Genomic DNA, 20643 nt, shown 5'->3' on the forward strand with positions numbered 1-20643 from the left:
CCTGTGGGTGAGGGCATCTTTACCATGTACTGTAGATGGATGTCTACCCAGGAGAAGACTGACAACTCCACTATGGACCCTAACTGAGACTCAAGTATTTATTTCTCACCATCATCATTACCAGGATTATTACCATCAGGAACACCCCAGCATGGGTGTCTTTGTTCATAGGTTCATACTACGCTAACTGCCCTTATGGGCTATTTTAAGCCTAGCCAACTACCCCATGTGAGAATCAAACCCTGTACCTTGTGTCTTTAAGGTAAATACCTTAACCTTTATGCCAGTCTCCCAACCCTAGTTCTATGCCAGACTTTATAGGTGTTACTGTAGAAGTGGCTAGTCCTGAGAATACACAACAGAAAATATACTAGAGAGAAGTGAAGCACGTGTAGTACATTTGTACCTTGCAGCATGCAAAAGTACTATACAATCCCAAGTAACATCCACTGCAGTTCTGACATAACTGAATAACTGATTTTGCTATGACAAAAATATCAGCAGCATGTTCTGCGCTCAGCTTCCAGTCTGTACATGCTGTGCTGCTGTGAAGAAATTTGCTATGAGTGTTCTTAACTGAGTGCATCATCCACCAAGACAGATGGGCACTGATGTATTCTGATGCCAGAGTCACTTCTTTCATAAATTATCCCTGCACTGTTGTCTCATATCAGGAGCACCAGAAAAACCTCTGGCTCTGTTAGATTGCTGCTTCTGTGTGGCCACTCCGGTGCCAACCATGCAGCCACTATCATTTATGTATTTATTTTGTTAACCAGGATAGGCTGACTGAGTCAGCAATGGCCCACTTTCAGTGACATCCCATGGAGAAAAAAGGAATTTCTATCAAGAACAAATATTGAAGTCGATTCAGAAAATATTGTTAAGGAAAAAAATGATACAAAACAACAGATACATTACATTTTGCATATGTATGTATATATTTACATCTGTGCCTGTTTGTTTTGCCCTTCCTGGTGCAGTCATTTATGAGAAAGATATCTGAGTGAAATATTGAGTAGACAGACATAAACCAACTAAATAAAGATTAGAAAGGCAAAATAATAGCACTGTGTGCATTGATTTTTTTCCTAGGTAAATCCTTCACTTTTGAATACATGTACATCCATTCCATTGGACAGTTTTGTTCTCTTAAAGTTCTCACGCTGTTTCTTCCATAGAAGACCAGATGATCCATGCACTGAGCAAGTGGCTTAACTAGATTCTCACTACTTCTGAGGCTGCACCTGCTAATGGTGATGACACTAGGAGTGCTTCACCTGAGGACACAAGGCAAATTCACAATCAAGCAGGCCGGTCTCTTTGCCTGTGGTAGCAGAGAAGGCTCAGGCAGGTGATGGAGGTTACAGATGAGAAAATAGTGAACAAGCACATTGCCAGAATGAGAACCAACTGGGAATTGTACGTTCACCCACCTACTGAACCTTACCAACTTCATTCACCAGTGAAGTTTGTGGCCCATATCACCATTCACCCTGATCACAGTAGTGTCCTTTGAGCCATGATTGAAGATGTAATGATATTGCTGATACCTATCCTGTTTCCTCTCTTGCTATTGTCTCTAGCCCAATACCATATTCATTGTACAAGCCTTCCCATCACCACTTGTCTATCCAAAGTCTCTGCCCATTTCATATCTCCCATCATAGTGTATGAACATTTGACCCTGTTTGTCTGCATTTTTCTATATGGGTCTATCTGGCCCTGCACTTTGACCTTCCCTGAACTCTTCCCTTTTTTTTTCTTCTCACCCCTTTACCACTTTCCCTCTCGCTACATAAGAAATGGAGAACACAATCTAACATAAAATAGATGCTCTGCACTCCATTCTCTACACCATTTATATGTCATCCTTCTGTGAGTACCACTGCTTTCTTCCTTCTCCCTTTTAATACTTTGTTATTTATCCCCATTTCCTCTTTTTCCTGTTTCTGACAGGTGAGCATACATGTGTATACCTCTTTCTTCTTCTTTTCTGTATCTGATATGTGGGCATACATGTGCATATACCCCTTTGCTCTTGTTTTCTGTATCTGCAGGTGTGCATACACGCATATATCAGAAAACAGTAGTTGCAAAGACTGTACAGCTGTATATCATTATGCACCATATTATGCAATTCCACTATAAGACACTTTAGCACACACAGCATAGCCTATATATATATATATATATATATATATATATATATATATATATACATACATATACATACACACACACACACACACACACACACACACACACACACACACACACACACACACACACACACACACACACACACACACACTATATTCTTATAGGATGCAGTCACTAAACTAACATTTTCATCTCTAAGGAGATTTTTGAAAGGTGATGTGCAACTACGCTATGGATTTGCCTTGTGCTTCTGTGCAGTTTCACCAAACAGATAAATTTGCTTGTGTGTTTTCTACACTCCTGTCTTGCATTGATTAGAGCATTGCTACATGCATGGAAGTCTTGCTTGTCTGCCTTTAGATGTGGAACGAATCATCATGGGCCTTATAAATAAGGATATAGGTGATCTCCAAACCCCTGATGTGGCCTGGTTTGGTTTTGTCAAAGGTAGGTCACGCCTGCTAAACCTGCTGGAGTTCTTTGAAAACATCACCAGATCCATAGATGAAGGCAAATATGCACATGCAGCCTACCTTGACTTAGCCAGGGCCTTAGACACAATCCCACATTCGTTCATCATTGATAAACTTTCCCAGGTGAATATCAAATGTAGATTTTGTAAAACTGAATTGGAAACAGTCACACACCTCGTTGCTGGGTGTGACATAGTAATGGCAGAAGGACTGTATACTGAAAGGCATAATAATTTGGCAAAACTGTTGCACTGGAGATTGTGCAAACATTATGGTAGTGAAGTGGCAGAAAAACACTGGAAACATAAGTTACAAAGCATCATAGAAAATTATGTTTATATCACATGGGATCACCCATTACCTGCAGTTCAAAACATAGATGCTAGAAAACCAGATATAGTGGTCCAAGAAAAGTAGACAAAAGTAGCATTGATCATTGAAATTGCTACACCCAGTGACTACAGTGTCTTGTGTACAGACACACACAAAGTCATAAAATATCAGGATCTGCAGGCAGAAATGAGAGCAATGTGGAAGAAAGATACGGAGACAGATCCAATAGTAGTTGGAGCAATGGGTCTTATATAAAAGAATTTACAATCGTATTTAGATATGTTACAAGTCCATGTAACTCCATATGAATTGCAGAAGGCGTCATTACTGGGCACTTTGCGAGTGCTGCGAAGAGCACTTTTGGCTGACATCAAAGATTGAAACAATACTAATTTCATGAACTTTAACCATACTTTGACTTAGCAGTGGGGTCCATTCCCGTCAAAGTATTAGAAATCCAAAAGATTTGGAGAAATTAAAAAAAAGAGTGTGAATATCAACCCTTATGTTGTCAGGTGGGTTGCTAACTGGCTCAATGACAGGCCACATTCAGTCAAATTTGGGGACTTTACCTCAACCAGCAGACCTGTCAACAGTGGAGTTCCACAGGAGTCAATGCTGGGCCTCCATTTTTTGGAATATACTTCTCAGAAGTTCAGGCCAAAACAGAGGTGCTGTGGCTGACTACATTTGCTGATGACTGCAAATTAGGTGCAATCATAGAGTCCCCAAATGATGTCAATATACTTCAAGATGGACTTACACAAACCAGTGACTGGTTTGCAGCATTTCTCCCCAAGCCTCCGCTGAAAATAGGCTCTGTCCTAATCTGACTTTAACAGTCAATAAATAATAAATAAATAATTTGATATTTATCAGGCCCCAGTGACCTAATGGATAATATATTGGCCTTCTAAGCCAGGAATTGTGGGATCAAATCCCATCGGGGGTGATATAATCTGGCTTGTTTTAGCCAAGCTAAATGGAGGTCGGCATTCTGCACCAACTCCCTGCTGATTTTCAAGGCTCCTGAGAGTCTACTAAACACCTAAGTGACTTTCTGTGTTATACAACTTATATTGCACTTGTATTTCATTAAACAGTGATATTGTATTAATTTTATTACAGACTGCACTATATTTGCTTATTTCTTACTGTCTTAACTGCTAATAAGCTCTGTGAGTGCTGTTTACTCTTGAAATTGTATTTTATCTGCTCTCCTGTTGTTCTCACTGCTTTCTCCCACCTTAAACTGATTTAAACTAACTATAGCATAGTTTGGATACAGATTTGCTGTATCCAGAGCTGTTTGCTTCATTCCGGTGCTTTTCCACTTCATCTAGTCTTGGTGGGGCCTACCTGCACCCTAGTGAGAGTAGCAGAGCTTGTTGGAACCTGTCTGGAAAAGAGTGATTGGCTGAAAGGTCTAATGGCTAATTTCAGTCTTTGTAGTTTACTTTCATTTTTCTGGTATTTAAACCTCATGTTTGCATGGGTTTGTGCTTGTTTGCGTATCACTCAGTGCCGCTGCACTGCAGTAAATCATTGGCATAGTATTCTCTCTTTAATTTTTCCCTAAACAGTGTCTCTGTGAACCTGAGGTAGTGTGGCGCCTCTCTGCAGTTAGTGCACTGTGCTAAGCCCAGCCTCAACATACACTTAGCTTATATTCGCTCAGACCCTTCACTCCTTACCGCCCATTAGGAGCAGGGAACAGGTCTTTAATGCTCTCTCAAAGGCAAAATATACAGCATACAGCATCCATGGGACCCAATAACCTCCCTGGCTGCATGCTACATAAACTCAGGCAAGAGCTCTCAGAACAATTAGTCACCCTATTCAACCAAAGCCTGAGCACTGACTTTGTCCCGGCCAGATGGAGGACAGACACTGTCATCCCTCTACATAAAGGTGGAGTGTCTAGCAACCCAGGCAATTATCGGCCCATCAGCCTAAATAGCCTGATCTGCCATGGAACACATTATCATGGTCCTTATAAACAAGGATTTGGCCACCCCCAAACGCTTGACCCCACACAGTTTGGTTTTGTCAAAGGGAAATCATGTCTGGTTAGCTTAGTCAACTTCTTTGAAACAGTCGCCAAAGCAATGGATGAGGGGGAGATGGGGCACACCTCCTATTTTGACCTACCCAAAGCCTTCAACTCTATTCCCCACTCGGACATAATAGATAAACTCTTCCTGGTAGGCATCAACTCGTATGTTACCAGATGGGTAGCTAACTTGCTTACTGATAGAACCCACTCAGTCAAAATAGGGCAAGCCACCTCTAGTACTAGATCCAAAACAAAAGGTGTAGCCCAAGGATAATTTGTGGGACCTCTACTGTTTGGGATACACTTTTCTGAGGTACAAGCCAAAACCAGTGGTCTGTGGCTGACCAAGTTTGCAGATGACTGCAAGCTGGGTGCTGTCATAAATTCCCTTAGTGATGTGAACATGCTCCATGAGGGCCTCACCCAAACTAATGACTGGTTCCAGAAGCATGGCCTCAAACTGAATGCCAAGAAATGCATCATTATCCCCTCTGGGGAAAATTGTGTCCCCACTAATTATCACATTAATAGCAACATAGTAAGTACGTCGTGAGGAACCCAAGCACCCAGGTTGATAGCAACCTGACTTTTTCACCACCACAGAGCTTCCATTGTATGGAAGACTTTCTACATGGCCCATCTCGTAAGTAAAGGTATTTCATCCAGAAACAAGGAGGTCATAATATCCCTGTACTCCACCCTTATCAGACCCATTATCGAGTACAATGTCTCCTTCGGCATGTACCTTACCAAGCACATGCAGAAGCTGGAAGGACCACAGAGGTTCCTGAGCAGGAAAATCCAGGGTCTCAAACACCTGTCCTATACAGATAGGCTAACAGCCCTATCTCTCTATTCAGTCTCTTACAGACTGCTCAGAGGTGACCTAAATCTGGCATACAAGGTCATCTGAGACCCAGCCTTGATGTAGTTGCTGCATAGCCATAAGTTAAACTCCACTCGCACAACCCACGCACAAGGCCTCAACTTGGTCTGTTTCATTAATAGAACTTGTTGGCAGGATAGATTTGCGTGCCAAAGAATCCCCCATCTGTTGAATGTCAACAGAGTACCTCCTCACTAGCCCTGTTTAAGAGGAACCTGGGCGACTGGATGGGAAACAAAAAATACACCCCTGGGGTCCTACCTGGGAAACAGTTGCTGACTTTGTGGGAAGATAGGCAAAATTCTTGGCTAGGCTTATAAGGGCCTCTGGGCCAGTAGCCTTGTATCGTCCTATGAACCTATGAACCTATTGGATCTCCTTGGTCCCTCATCCAGATTCTGGCAAGTATGGACATGCAATTTCCTACAGTTTCTCCAGATAGTCTGGTTGAGATGGGCATCCTGTGGCAGTGTAGCAACTACCTCATGTACACAGACAACCAGCTGCTCTTAACACCAAAGAACACATCCTGTGAGAGATGTAACTACATAAAGAACATTGAATCCATGCTCTCTCACTCACAAGCCAGTACATCTGGCACATGGGAGGTTGACAGCACAGACATAACATCTCACACTCCATCCACAACAACACAACACACACCCACATATGCGGAGGTTCTCACCAGAAACATACCCAAGCACAAGAGACCTCTCAAGAAAAAACAGAAACACACTCCCCAGAACACCACATTGCACAACACACATAATACACACACCAGTGTCTCACAACCTCTAAGGACAAACAACAAACCCAACATATTAGTCATTGGAGATTTGATTGTGAGACACACAGATGTGCCCCTCACCAGGCTGGATAAGGAAAAAGTCACAGTGAGTTGCTTGTCAGATGCCAGAATCCGCCATATCACACATGCACTCAAGTCTCTCAACAACAGGTACAGTTATGACTCGGTCATTGTCCAAGTTGGTGTGAACTACTTGAGATTTACTCTCGACTATATGAAGAGAGACATGATCAAACTCACTGAATATGTGCCCAGGCAGGTATGTCCCTAGCCTTAAGCAGCATCTTACCACCACCCAGGATGATGCCTCAATACAAACAGAAAATGATAGACTTCACTAATTGACTTAGTTTTTGGTGTCATTCCAAGGGGATCCAGTACCTGACAGCCTGGGATGGCATGATCAATAGGCCTTGATGCTTTGCCAGATATGGCCTTCATCTGTCCCCACTGGGCTTCTGTGTCCTGGCAAAGACTTTTGCTTTTCCATAGTGCCTTTTTTTAGGCAATGTCATGAGAACAAAATTTCCAACAGAAACAATACATCAAAATGTAAATTAAATTTCATGCTGCTGAATGCTAGGAAACCTGTCATGAAACTGCATTCACTAGAAGCATTTCTAGCCTTGGAAGATACTGACATTTGTGCAGTCACAGAGACATGTTTCAAAGCTGTTGAGAGCAACCCAGACATACCAGGATACTCATCCTTCCACACATTCAGACCCCAAACTGGGGGCAATAAAACTAAAGCAGGAGGAGTGTCTATATACATTAAAGATAAACATACATCCAAACTGGTCAATCAGTATGATGCACAAGAGACATTTCAGGTGCAGCTAACTGTAGACAAAACACCTATCCATGTCATAGCCAGCTACAGGTTCCCATCCATGAATCACAATAACCATTATGCCTATCTGGATCTACTCAAATCTATCAAGGTTCAACCTCTCAGCTTGATTCTGACTTCAATTACCCAACCATAGACTGGAAAAATTGCTCAAGGCAAAATGCACTTGCGCAAAGATTTCTCAACTTCATCATCTTTAATGCCCTGGACAAGATGGTCAACACCCTCACAAGGGGTGAAAATATCTTGTACCTGGTAATGACAAACATGGGTGAGCACTGTAGCAACCCTACAGTGTCATCTTCCCTGGTGAGATCTGACCACCAAGCAGTCACTTTCGAAGTCACCATCACCCATAATCCCCTCCAAGCTATGATCAGATAAAAATGCTTCCCCAAAGCTGACTACATCCACCTATGTGCAGGTATAAACAGCTTTATAGCTCTCTCTTCCTCTCTCTCTTCCTTTGAGGGACCAGACACTTATGCAAAAATTTACACCAGGGTTCTATGCAAGCATTTATATTGCTGCATGGACTTGGCTATACCAGACAGGACCAAAACATCCTCCTCAAGGAAGAGCAAACCAGTCTCTTGGACTTCTGCCATAAATAGACTTTATAATAAAAGAAAAAAATGCTATCCAGGAGTAGGAAAGAGCAGGTACCAAAGTGGAAGCAAACCCTCCTTAACCTCAACAAGCAAATAAGGGCCCTAATCAGATCCTCTAATGCTAATTATGAGTCCAAATTGGCTTTCCCAATTGTGCCTCCCACACCCCCCTAACTAAATATACCAACTCTGAGATTGCACTACAGTGGGGTAAAGGGCAATGTCATGGCTCAGGCCAAGCAATTATTTTCTCTGGGAAAAAATCACTGACCTGAGCCTTCGCTATTTTGGGATTTCAGTCTATATGTGTCGGCAAAATGGCATTCGCTGTAATGCCGTTTTGTTGACTTAATACATACACCATAAATGCCCTCTCAAAGGCAAAACAATACAGCTTCCATGGGGCCTAAAAACATCTCAGGCTGCATCTTACATAGTCTGAAGCATGAACTTGCAATCACCACTGGGTACCCTATTCAATCTTAGCTTGAGCACTGCATATGTATCAGCTGAGTAGAGGACAGACACTGTCATTCATTGCACAAAGGTGACGCAACCACCAGCGTAGGTAACTATAGGCCCATTAGCCTAACTAGCCTGATCTGTACGCCATGCAACAAATGATCGGTGACCATTATTAACAAGGACATTGGCAGTCTCCAAGCACTTGATCCTACTCACTATGGGTTTGTCAAAGGGAGATCACACCTGTTAAAATTGGTGGACTTCTATGAGACAGTCACCAAGGCCCTGGACAAGGGAAAAGAGGTGCATACTACCTACCTTGACTTGGCTAAGGCTTTTGACACCATCCCCATTGGGGCATCATAGATAAACTCACCCAGGCAGACATCAACCCATTGCCATTAGATGCGTAGCCAGCTGGCTCACTGACAGACCCCACACCATCAAAATAGGGGATTTTACCTCAAGTAGTTGTCCCGTAACTAGCAGTGTACATCAGGGATCAGTCTTGGAGCCTCTGCTTTTTGGAATATACTTCTCCAATGTGCAAGTAAAATCAAAAGGTCTGTGGCTGACCAAATTTGCAGATGACTGCTAACTAGAGGCTGCCATTACCTCCCCAAATGATGTGGACATTTTCTAAGAGGGTCTCACACAAACAAATGATTGGTGCCAAAAGCATAGCTTCAAACTCAATTCCAAAAAGTGCATCATTATCCCCTTAGGAGAGAATGATGTTCCCATAAAGTACCACATCAATAACAATGTCCTAATCACGCAATCAGTAGTGAGGAACCTGAGCACCAATGTTGATAGCAACCTAACATTTGACCATCATGTAGCCTCAGTAGTACGTAAAGCATACTATATGGCCCATCTCATAAGTAAGGGCATTACATCCAGGAAAAAAGAGGTCATAACCTCCCTGTACTCTTCCCTTATCAGGCCAATAATCGAGGACAACTCTCCCTTCGGTATGTGCCTCACTAAACACATGCAGCAGCTGGAGAGATGACAGAGATTCCTGACTAGGATAATCCAGGGTCTCAAACACCTGTCCCATGCATATAGGTTAAAGTCCCTGTCACTTTAATCTGTCTCATATAGACTACTCAGAGGTGACCTCTGTCTGACATATAAAGCCATCACCAACCATATCCACAAATCAAGCACCACACATGTAATGCACACTCGGGACCTAAACCTGGCCTGTGACATTAACAGAACTTGCTGGCGGGGCAGATTTGTTTCCCAGAGGCTCCCCCATTAGTGGAATAACCTTTCTCTTCATGTTATACAGAGTACCTCTCTGTCCTTATTTAAGCTTAACCTGGATGATTGCATGGGAAACAGAAAATTTACCTCTAATATTCTACATGTGTCCCTGCTTGACAGGTGCAACAGGTGTTCACCTTGGGAATATGGGGATAAAATTTTGGCTAGGCTTATAAGACCCAGTAGCCTAGTAATTCCTATGATCCTATGATCCAAAGCCATGGACTCAAACTCAGTGCTACAAAATGCATTATCATCCCCTCTGTAAAAACAATATCACTGCAGACTATCATGTAAATAATAATACCCTAAGTGACAACTCAGTAGTAAGAGACTTGGGAACGCAAGTTGACTGTAGCCTAAACTTTGATCACCATGTGTCTGCTGTTGTACGCAAGGCAGTTGCACACCTCATTAGCAAAGTCATTGCCTCAAGAGCAAAAGAGATCATAACTCCCCTGTACTCGACCCTCATTAGGCTAATAATTGAGTACAATGCTTTCTTTGGTATGTACCTTACCAGGCACCTGCAGCAACTTGAGAGACCTCAGAGATTTGTAACCAGTAAAATTCAGGGTCTCCAGCACATCGTACATTGACAGACTGAAGTCTCTGTCCCTGTACTCAGTAGTGTACAGACTACTTAGGGGAGACTTGTGCCTGACCTACAGAGCGAACTTGGATCCACACATAATGGAAATGCTGCACATCTGCACGTCAAATGGGACAAGGGTCACCCGCTCCAGAAACCTTAACCTGGCCTGTGACATAAATAATACCTGCAGGAGAGTCAGATGTGTCTCTCAGAGGTTGCTGCTCCTTTGGAATAAGCTACCAAGTCACATCAAACAGAGCCCCTCTATGATCCTGTTTAAGCATAGCCTGGATGACTGGATGGGAAACCATAAATTCCTGGCGGGGATTTTATCTATGAAACTCCTAGAGATGGGCAGTCATTAACTAAGATCTCAAGTCTAGGCAAGATCCTTTATATTGAGTTTATCTAGTAATATATTGGGTACACATGGCTAGGCTTATAAATACCTTTGGATCAATCGCCTAGTAACCAGATATGAACTTATGAACCTATAAGATGTGTAATCAGTGTATGCATTATTGTGCAATAAGCTATGCAAACCTTTATGAATCTGAGGTTCTCAACTTCGTAGCTCAAAATTCAGGGACAAAGCCAAAAAATAATGCTGAAAAAAGGCAGAAAGTCAGAAATAGATTTTAAATATTACTTTGATATACTTAGAAAGTTGGTTGAATAAGAGGTGTTGCAACAGCATGCATTTTCTGACTTATATGAAGTCTGAAACTGAGATGTCTCACATTATTTAGTACATGCAATCCTCAGCAATTTTCCACATAACTGCAAATATAACAAGGAATAGACCAAATATATGAGGCAAAATCTGTCATTTTCTACAAGGAAATAGTGCTAATACCCACAGTACTGGGTGCCATGGCTAAGCATCTCAGCAATTTCCTTTGGCTGTAAGTTCAGAAAGAACCCTATGAACATAGATGTTCCAAACTGGGAAACAAAACCACGGCATTTATAAAATAATAGTATATTTTTGGCAAAATTGTTCAGAATATGTTTTTTTCTTTTTTCTAGAATGATAAAAATTAGAAGCTCCCTTAAAGAATTTACTTCAACAAATATACTGACATTTGCAAAAAAAAATGAGTCCATCTTGCAAATGAACATATCTAAGACATATATGCCCATTCTAGAGGACTTTACTAGCAAGAAAATATTACTTGCATTCTATTATAAACTCATAGGCTCATAGGTTCATAGGTCTTAAAGGTTTAAAAGCTGTTACAAGCCTAGCCAATATAAACTGATTTTACCCGATATATGGCCCCTACAGGTAAGAGGATGGCATGGGTTTGTGCCAGTTCCTTGAGTATCTTACAGACTACCCCTTTTCATAAGGGATATAGGCCAGGTATGAGTTTGTGATTCTCCATCCATTGATATCCATTGATCCAAACTGCTTTTAAAGAGGTCTAGGGAAGGGCTCTGTTTAACCTAAATAGGAAGCCTGTTTCAAAGAAGAGGTAATCTTTTAGACACATGTTTGTCTCTCCAGCATGTTTTGATTGAGTTGCTGACTAAGTTTAGATCCCTAGATTGGGTGAACCTCATGCTATTTGATCTGTGGAGGTGTAGCAGTTCAAACAGGGCAGGATTTGTAGGCGCCTTGTTGTTTACACCCTGTATTCTCTTTGTGGGGAAACTCTGAGGTCACTCCAACTACTGTAAGTGCTTAGTCAATTACATGTCAAATGGTGCATTGCACTGAATTATTGGTCTAATGAGGGCTGAGTACAGTGGGAGCATAATTTCCTTGTATCTTGATGCCATACTTTTACTTATAAGTTATACCGTATAGAAGGGCATCCTCATCACTGTGGACACATGAAGGAGTGGCCTTAGGTCAACTGTTGCCCTAGGCAAAAGGGCTCCACAGCACCCCACCACCACACCACCTGGTGCCCCCATCCTTGGCTACCTACATCAAATAAATACTGGAAAAGTGCCTCTGCTAGAGCGGCACCCTGCGCAGCCACCTAGTTGGCCTATGCCTAAGGCCGGCTATGGACACATGTCAAACTACAGGCTACTATCTATCTGTGTACCTAAATCTCTCACCTCTGAGTCTACTCTTAGGGGTGTGCTACTGATGTTGCAATCTGCAGGGGTGTTTGACTTCCCAAAGGGTATGATCATTAATTTTTTCACATTTAGTTTTAGGCTATGGTTCTGGAACTGATCATTTCTCTCATCTAGATCCTCCTGAAGGATAAACACAACTGGACAAGGAAACGTCAAGAACGACACTGTAACACAGACTAATACTGTAACCCAGACTAATGCTGTAACCAGAATAACAAAGTATTGTGGTGACACCTACCACCTCTTGGTGATTCATCAAAAACGGTTAAGCAAGGTAAAAAAATATATAAACAGCCTCCAAATACTGATGATTGAAGAAAAAAGCAGTCTTTATTGAGTAGTAGGTCCAAAATAACTGATTTAGTACTTTCATTCAATGGAACATGAGCTTCATCATAATCTACATTGCTACCTTGTTGTTCCTTTAAAAACCCTTCCCTTAAAGGGGCAAACAGAGTAATTCACAAGTCATTAATTGTGAAAGTAAAAAAATACTGAAATGTAAATATAAATATGAAAATATAAATATGAAAACAAATATAAATACAAATACCGTACCTTGGACTCTTATAATCTTATGCAATCATAATTTAAAATAGTGAGCTCCAGAATACCCTGTATATCCTCCAGGTTAAAAGCAGGTGTGTAATCCCAAGTGGCTTTTTTGCTAGTCATGCCTGATGCTATACAGTTATAACTTCCTTATACCTGTTTACATACTTCCTTAATATGGTATACTTTATCCGTTTAATATTAGAAGGGATAAAATGTTTTATTAACATTACATTTGCGTCTATGGTCATCCTGAAAAATATATACATCATTGGAAGGTTCATTGATTGCCCCCAGCTTTCAGTCGTTGGCAAACTTTGTTACCAGAGGCCTTCTACATTAGCCTTGACTTCAGAGAAGTATATTCCAAACAGGAGTTGCCCCAGCACTGGACCCTGTGGCTCAGCATTAATAACTGGCTTCTTGCTGGATCGGGATTCATCTACTTTACCCACGTGTCCTGTCTGTAAGCCAATTGACTATCTGGTGATGTAAGGATTTATGCCTAGTTTTGTGAGTTTTTTCATAATACCTGAGTGGGAAAGTGTGTGAAATGCCTTGGCCAGGTTGAGATAGGCAGTATGTACAGTTTTATGTTCATCCATGGCCTTAGTGACTTTCTCAAGAAAATTCCCCAGAGTCAGTAGGCATGATCTGCCCTTGACAAAGCCAAATTAGTTGGGTCCAGTATTTGAGATTTCCTACATCATTACTTATCATTTCCATGGTTATTCTTTATATGACCTTATATATATAAGACTAGTCAAACTTATGGGTCTATAATTTCCCAGGTCAATAGATGGTCCACCTTTATGCAGAGGGTTGACTGTTGTTGTCCTCCATTCTATCGAGACAAAGACAGTTTAGAGGCTGTGGTTAAATAGACAACCTAATGGGGCTCATAAGTCCCAATTTAAGCTGTTTAAGAGGCATCCTGGTATATTCTCAGGCCCTACTGAAGCCATGTTTTTGCTTTAGAGAGTACAGTGGCAACCTGTTTTTTGGTGATAATTGGCAGTGGAGTAGTGGAGGGTATGAGGAAGAACTGGGGGTTATTTGAGCTGAATTAGTCAGCCAGCATATTTTTTATATCATCTGGCTGAGTATAGGTGATGCCATCTACAACTAATTCCATATTCTGTTGGTAATGACCTTAAGATTGCTGACATAACAGAGAAACGCCTTATGGTTATCCTTAGTTTTGGAGGCTATTTTTCCCTAAAAGTCTGCTTTCAGAGACTTGACTAGTTCCTTGAATCACTTGTTCAGACTAATAAGGGACCTTTTGCTTTGTTGTTCACATTCTCTCTTACTTGTCAACAGGATTTTCTTTATTTTTTGTTGCATAACTTAATACTGGGTGTCCACCAAGGTGGCTTGTTTTTGCGGTTTGACCTAGGTTTATTCCGGTCTGGTACTGCCATTTCTATGCAGTTGTTTATAGGGTCATATAGAGCTTTTGTGTACACCACTGTATAATTTTCTGTGTCTTCTGGATTTGAGGGAGCTTGGAAACTAGTTGTGCCATCCCTTAATAAGCAGTATTTTACCTTAGAGAAGTTCTTAAAGTTTTGGGGGTTAGGTGAAGGGACTAGTTTTACCTTTATTTCAAGGGAGACCACTTTGTGATCTGATCTTATCAGTCAGGACATTATACATGGGGGTGGGGGTGCGGTGCCATGCTCTCCCATATTTGTGAGTATGAGATCTAGGATATTTGTTCTCTTAGTGGGAGTGCAGGCCAGGTGCTCTAGGGTATTTGAACTTACACAGTCAAGAAATCTTTGGGCCTTACAATTAATGGAGGGATAGTTAAAATCACCCATGAGTATGGTATCTGGCTGGGTGGTTAGTGATTCTAGTAATTTCAGGTATGACATATGGGTTTCTTGCTTTATGTTGTGGGACTTGTAGCTAGCAAGAATATGGTAATGGATTTCTCCCATGGTTAGCTGGACATGGAATACTTCAAGTGCGTCATATTGTTTGACCAGCCTTGAGGTGGGCTTATCCTTTATGCAGATAAATGCACCTTCACCTTCTGCTTTTTCATGTTCACAGGGTAGTTGGACTGTATGAAAGGTGTTATAACCATGTGCTTCTGCAGTGCTTTCCATGGCTTTGAACCATGTTGCAGTAACTGCAAAAATGTTAGCATTCTGCAGAGTGAGGAGAGTTTCTAGGAAGTATATTTTCTTGTTGAGCCTCCTAGCATTGAGCAGTAATAGTTTGTCTGTTTGGCAATACCTACAAAAGCCACTACAGAGGTGAATAATGCTTTAGCCAGTATCTGGAAATCCTAGAAGTGACAGGTGAAGACCATCCCTGGCAAAGCAGCGTGACCTGTCAATTATGTCTGCCCAGGCTGACAAGTATTGGATTAACTTCATCTCTTCAAAGCTTAAACATCACAAATGTTTTTCTTTTCCAATGAACTACTTCAAAGAAGTGAAAAAAAGTTCACAGCCTTCAAAAGTACCTGTGCTAAAGTAATTGTAACTAAAATAGTTGACTTGATGTTTTTGATGTGCACTTACTAATTGACAGAATGATTGATTTCTATGTCTTAATGAGATAAATGAACTGGCATTGTGACCCTTTCTAGCCATAACCCAAGCTATTATACAAACCATCGAAAATAGTAAATATAGCAATTTATAGTATTATACACTAAAAAAGTAGAAATAAAAATGTTATATTATACATTAGGTTGTATAATGCAAAGTACAAGGTAAATGCATATTACTTTATCCTACCTTTAATTATTTACATCAATAGTTTTGTTGGCATATATTTTTGAGGTGCACTTAAGGTGTGCATTGTGGGACATATTTTAAACTTTCAAGCATTTCTGAAACATTATTTTAGTTACAGTGTGAGGTGAAAAGGTACTTTCATAAATATCACATGTATGTCTGAACATATAAAATTACACTCTTAAGCTTGGAAAACAGTTTATCAACCAGATGAGCACTTTCCTTCCAAAATTAAATGGAACTTCATTAGAACTACAGTAGAATTTTTCAATAAATAGACCATTTACTGTATCTTGTGTCTTTGTTTATCTAGCTTTTTTGCCTTTTGTTTCAATTTTTCTATTCTTCGTCTTTTGCTGAACATGTACTTGTTATGTAGTTTGGAGTGATAATTTTCCCATAGTAGTACCGTGTGCTTTTTAAATGATTTTATATATATTTATATACAATTTTATATGCATATTAAGAGTTGGATCTTCATCAGCTCTAAAACTAAAAACTATAGAAGATGGTAAAGTTGAAATAAACAAGAAAATTCATATTGGTTAGAAAGACAGTGGCAATGAGCAAGATGTTATAAAAATGATAAATAAATGGAAATGTACAGAGATGTAAAGGGAAATGTACAGGGGTCATGTTTGCAATACCATTTAATTTCTGAACTGAAATGCAGCTCCACATTTATCTTTTTGAAAATTAATATTGATTAGTACCAGTGCAATGGTTCTAGAAGGCTAATAATTAAACATTAGAAAACAGGTGAAAAAGTAAGCATTGGAAATCATTGTGCATGCATATCTCCATGGTTAAACAGTCAGAAAAAGAATATCCTTGTGAGTTCTAAACATATATCATTCTTATGTAAGAAGACAGATTTGTCTATAGATCTGAATTTTGTCATGCTGGATAGTGTTACAGTATATTTAGTTAAATAAAATATTAGCAGATATTACAGAGCTGACTCTTCACTATTGTGGATCTAAGTGTGTGGGATCTGAGTTTTAATAAATTTCTTTCTTTAAGAACACAGCAGTTTAGCACTCCTATAAAGTTCTCTGAGAATGTGTTTAACCACCATGTTCTTCTACACTGAAATATCTACAGACAGTGAACAATCATCACTACCATATAACGTTTATTTGAACATATGCTCTATATAAAGAAAACACAAATCAGACAAAATCTGACAGTTATATCCCTTTGGTGTACTTGTATAACATATCATAATTCAAATTATCAATAGATCTAATGCAATAATCAGTGGATTTTTCAGACTCTTTAAAAAAAAGATTTTAATTATATAATAATTTAATTATTACATGTTATTACATTTACTTCATGATATCAAATGAATGCATACAACTAAGTACACTGACATTCCAGAACAAGAAGAAAAATACAAATGCTTGCAATTCAGAAAGGAAAACGCGTATTTCAAATGGGTCTATACTGATTAACCAAGCTCAAGTTTAAGCACATCGAAAACGTTACAAAACAGTATGCTCATCACAAAACCGGATTATACATTCACATCAAAAATATTTGACGCAATACTAAAGAAAGGGGCTTTGCTCGGCAGTCTGAGTCTATCAGTCCCCTTAACGTGAGGGATTTGCCCTTTAAACCAAAATATGTAGCTACACCACTTCCAAGATCACAAGCACTTGAAGAAAAGAAAATTCAAAAATATGTATCTTTCCTTTTCTCTTTATTCGCAATCCCAGTTGACCCAAACAAAACATTGAAAAAAAAAAACAACTGATAACAGCAAAGGTAATTCAACTGCCAACGAATCCTCAGCCAGCATAGCACAGAAAATAAAAAAACAACAGAGATTACAATAAGCACATCTGACAATGTTATAATCAAAATGACAAACAGAATTACTTACACTGAAATCGTGCTCTCTTCCAAGAATAATTACTCTTTGATTGATAGTACGAAGAAGTTTTTCCAGGATCAGTCCAATGTGCTTCATGTCTTCTGCCTAAGAAGAAAAAGATAAAATGAGTTATATAACCATTGTGAAGAAAGTCACTAACTGTGAAAAATGTCATTGAATGTTATGAGAATTCTTTTTGTCTTTCTCTTTAATATCAAGAAAGGGTAAAATGTTACTAGTTTTTACTATATGAAATTGTAATCCCATTTTATTAACTCTATATGCCTATCTGTAGTTACCTATCAATACCTATCGATCAATAGCTATCAAACCTAACAATATCCTTGTTTTATGAATAGGTCTAACTGAATTTATAGAAGATTTTATCTAACAATTAAACACTTCTACCTATTTTTTAAAATTTGCATGCAGCAATAAGAACAGTACCAATTATTTGGACACAGTTTGGAATAACATGGATTTAAAAAGGAAGCTGAAATACCATAATGCTGATTTATACAAACAATTCCCCAGTGAACTGAGAATTATGGCTAAGGCTTACTTCCAAATGGCATGTCCAGTTAATTTAGTAAGATAGATACAGATAAATATGGATATAGATATAGATATAGATATAGATATGGATATGGATATAGATATAGATGCATAGGTAGATAATGAGTAATATGTATAGGTACGTAGATGCAGATAGACTTAGATATTGATATATATGTTTATAGATGTAAATGCATAGGTAGATAATGACTGATATGTATAGCTAGATAGATAGATAGATATATAAATGCATAATTAGATAATAATGGATATGTATAGGTAGATAGATAAATAGGGGTCTATATTAGAACATTGATGTTTCAAAACTTTGAATGTTCTAATATCGAACCCTATTCAGCAAAAGCTGAAAATATCGAAGCAACAGAAAACCAAATTTTTTCCTAGGAAAATAATTTGGTTGTCCGTTTCTGTTGCTTTGGTATTTTCAGCGCTGTGGTAGAAAGTTACGGGTTGGGTTCAGGTAAGTGTGCGATTGAGTGCGGGTTAGGGTAGCTAGGGTTAGGGTGCAGGTTATGTATATGTGCGATTGTGTGACCATGAGGGTTAGGGCGGGTTAGGTGAGTCAGGGTTAGGGCGTGGGTTAGGTATGTGTGCGATAGTGTGGACGTGAGGGTTAGGGCGGGTTAGGTGAGTTAGGGTTAGGGCGTGGGTCAGGTAAGTGTGCGATTGTGTGGATGTGAGGGTTAGGGTGGGGTAGGTGAGTTAGAGTTAGGGCGCAGGTGAGGTGAGTCTGCGATAGTGACAGACCTTAGAGTTAGAGTTTGAGTTAAGGTAAGTGGATAGTTAGTGGTGTGTGTATAGTTTAGTGTAGGGTTAGGTGTAAGATTTTAGGTGTATGTGTGTGGATTGCTTTTTGTTTGGTGTGCTTGAGTTGTGTGTATGTGTTTTGGAGCAGCAAATTTTTTCCCTAGGAAAAAAGTTGCTGTTCTGTATGTTTGATGTTTTCAGCTTTTGCTGAATAGGGTTCGATATTAGAACATTCGAAATTTTGAAACTTCAATGTTCTAATATACACCCAATAAATACAAGTATAGATAGATATGGATATAGATATAGATGCTTAGGTGACAAATGAGTAATATGTACAAATAGATAGGCGTAGATAGATAAATATAGATATAGATATAGATACTATATATAGAGAGAGAGACAGAGAGAGGGATATGAATATAGATAACAAATTCATAGGTAGACAGTGGCTGATATGTTAAGGGAATTAGATATAGACCGTTTCCTTGGGCTTTAACTTCTGTACCAAACTTGACTCTCCAGAAGTAAATCTTGCTATGACCTCTTGCACTGCCTACATTATTACTGAAGACAGGTTCAGGTGTACCAGGTGAGTATCAGAAGCACAAGGTAGGTACAGTGACAGACTATATGATATTTTAAGTCAATGACCACTGTTAGACTGCATACATTATCACGTACAAAAAGCCACAATACAAACACTCTCTGGAGGTTAAATATCTTATTTATTTAGAGACAGGTCAGTTTCCCATGTTTGCTTGCAGAACAACTGGCTGCAGCTATCTACAAAATCATCTGAGCAATGTTTGACAAACCAGTGCTTCTACTGGAACAAGCCCAGCACATGAGGAATAAGATAAATTGACCTTAAGAATCATGACAACAGATGCATATGAAGTCCCAGTGGGACACAGTTCAGACCAAGGACTTAGAGACAATATCTTCAAAGTAATAAAAGCACCAAAAATTCACTGGAAACTACCTCAGTTATAATCCTTGACACATGGAGGTTAATAGAAGCAATCACTTGGACCTCAGGAAAGCCAAACAAGTATTAGAAAAGTAAAAATTAAAACACTGCAGTGGAAGGAAATCTACTTAAATACAATCCTAGATAACAGATTTGTATCCAGGAGACTGAGGCTACACAAAAAGCCAGTTTGGAATATTGTTGGTCCTGGTCTTAACAATAAATGGAATAACACCCTGAAAAAAGTTAGTCTTAAACATAGTGAATTCCTGCTTGAAAACAATAAGAGACAGCAAGAATAAATTGACACTCACATCAGGAGGGTTTTCCTTTGGATTAATTTAAACAAATTAAAGAGAGAGTCTCCAGTTTCGAAATTTACATTAAGACAAAAAAAAAAAAAAACTTAAGAAAATTACAAGAAAAAGGACAATGAAAAAAGACAGAAACAGATCTTTATGACAAACCTGCTTGATTCAGAAATCCTGGCCCCTTTGGAATATCTAAATGCTGTAATGACCAAACAACATATAGCACTGATG

At 39.5% G+C, this 20643-nt stretch overlaps 1 protein-coding gene across 1 annotated transcript in view; it reads right to left on the bottom strand.

The window, feature by feature from the left end:
- Window positions 1-271: 271 nt before the first annotated feature.
- Window positions 272-20643, bottom strand: part of LOC122795974 (dedicator of cytokinesis protein 2-like) — a 2887083-nt gene continuing 2866711 nt past the window's right edge. Inside the window, exons 27-28 of the mRNA XM_044064456.1 lie at window positions 17811-17910; window positions 272-345 (exon numbers count right to left, since the gene is read on the bottom strand). Coding sequence (XP_043920391.1) covers window positions 272-345; window positions 17811-17910 — 174 coding nt within the window. The remainder of the gene's footprint in view (window positions 346-17810; window positions 17911-20643) is intronic.

This window comes from Protopterus annectens, chromosome 2.part2, assembly GCF_019279795.1.
Source record: "Protopterus annectens isolate FY-2018-M chromosome 2.part2, PAN1.0, whole genome shotgun sequence".
Taxonomy (NCBI): Eukaryota; Metazoa; Chordata; order Ceratodontiformes; family Protopteridae; genus Protopterus; species Protopterus annectens.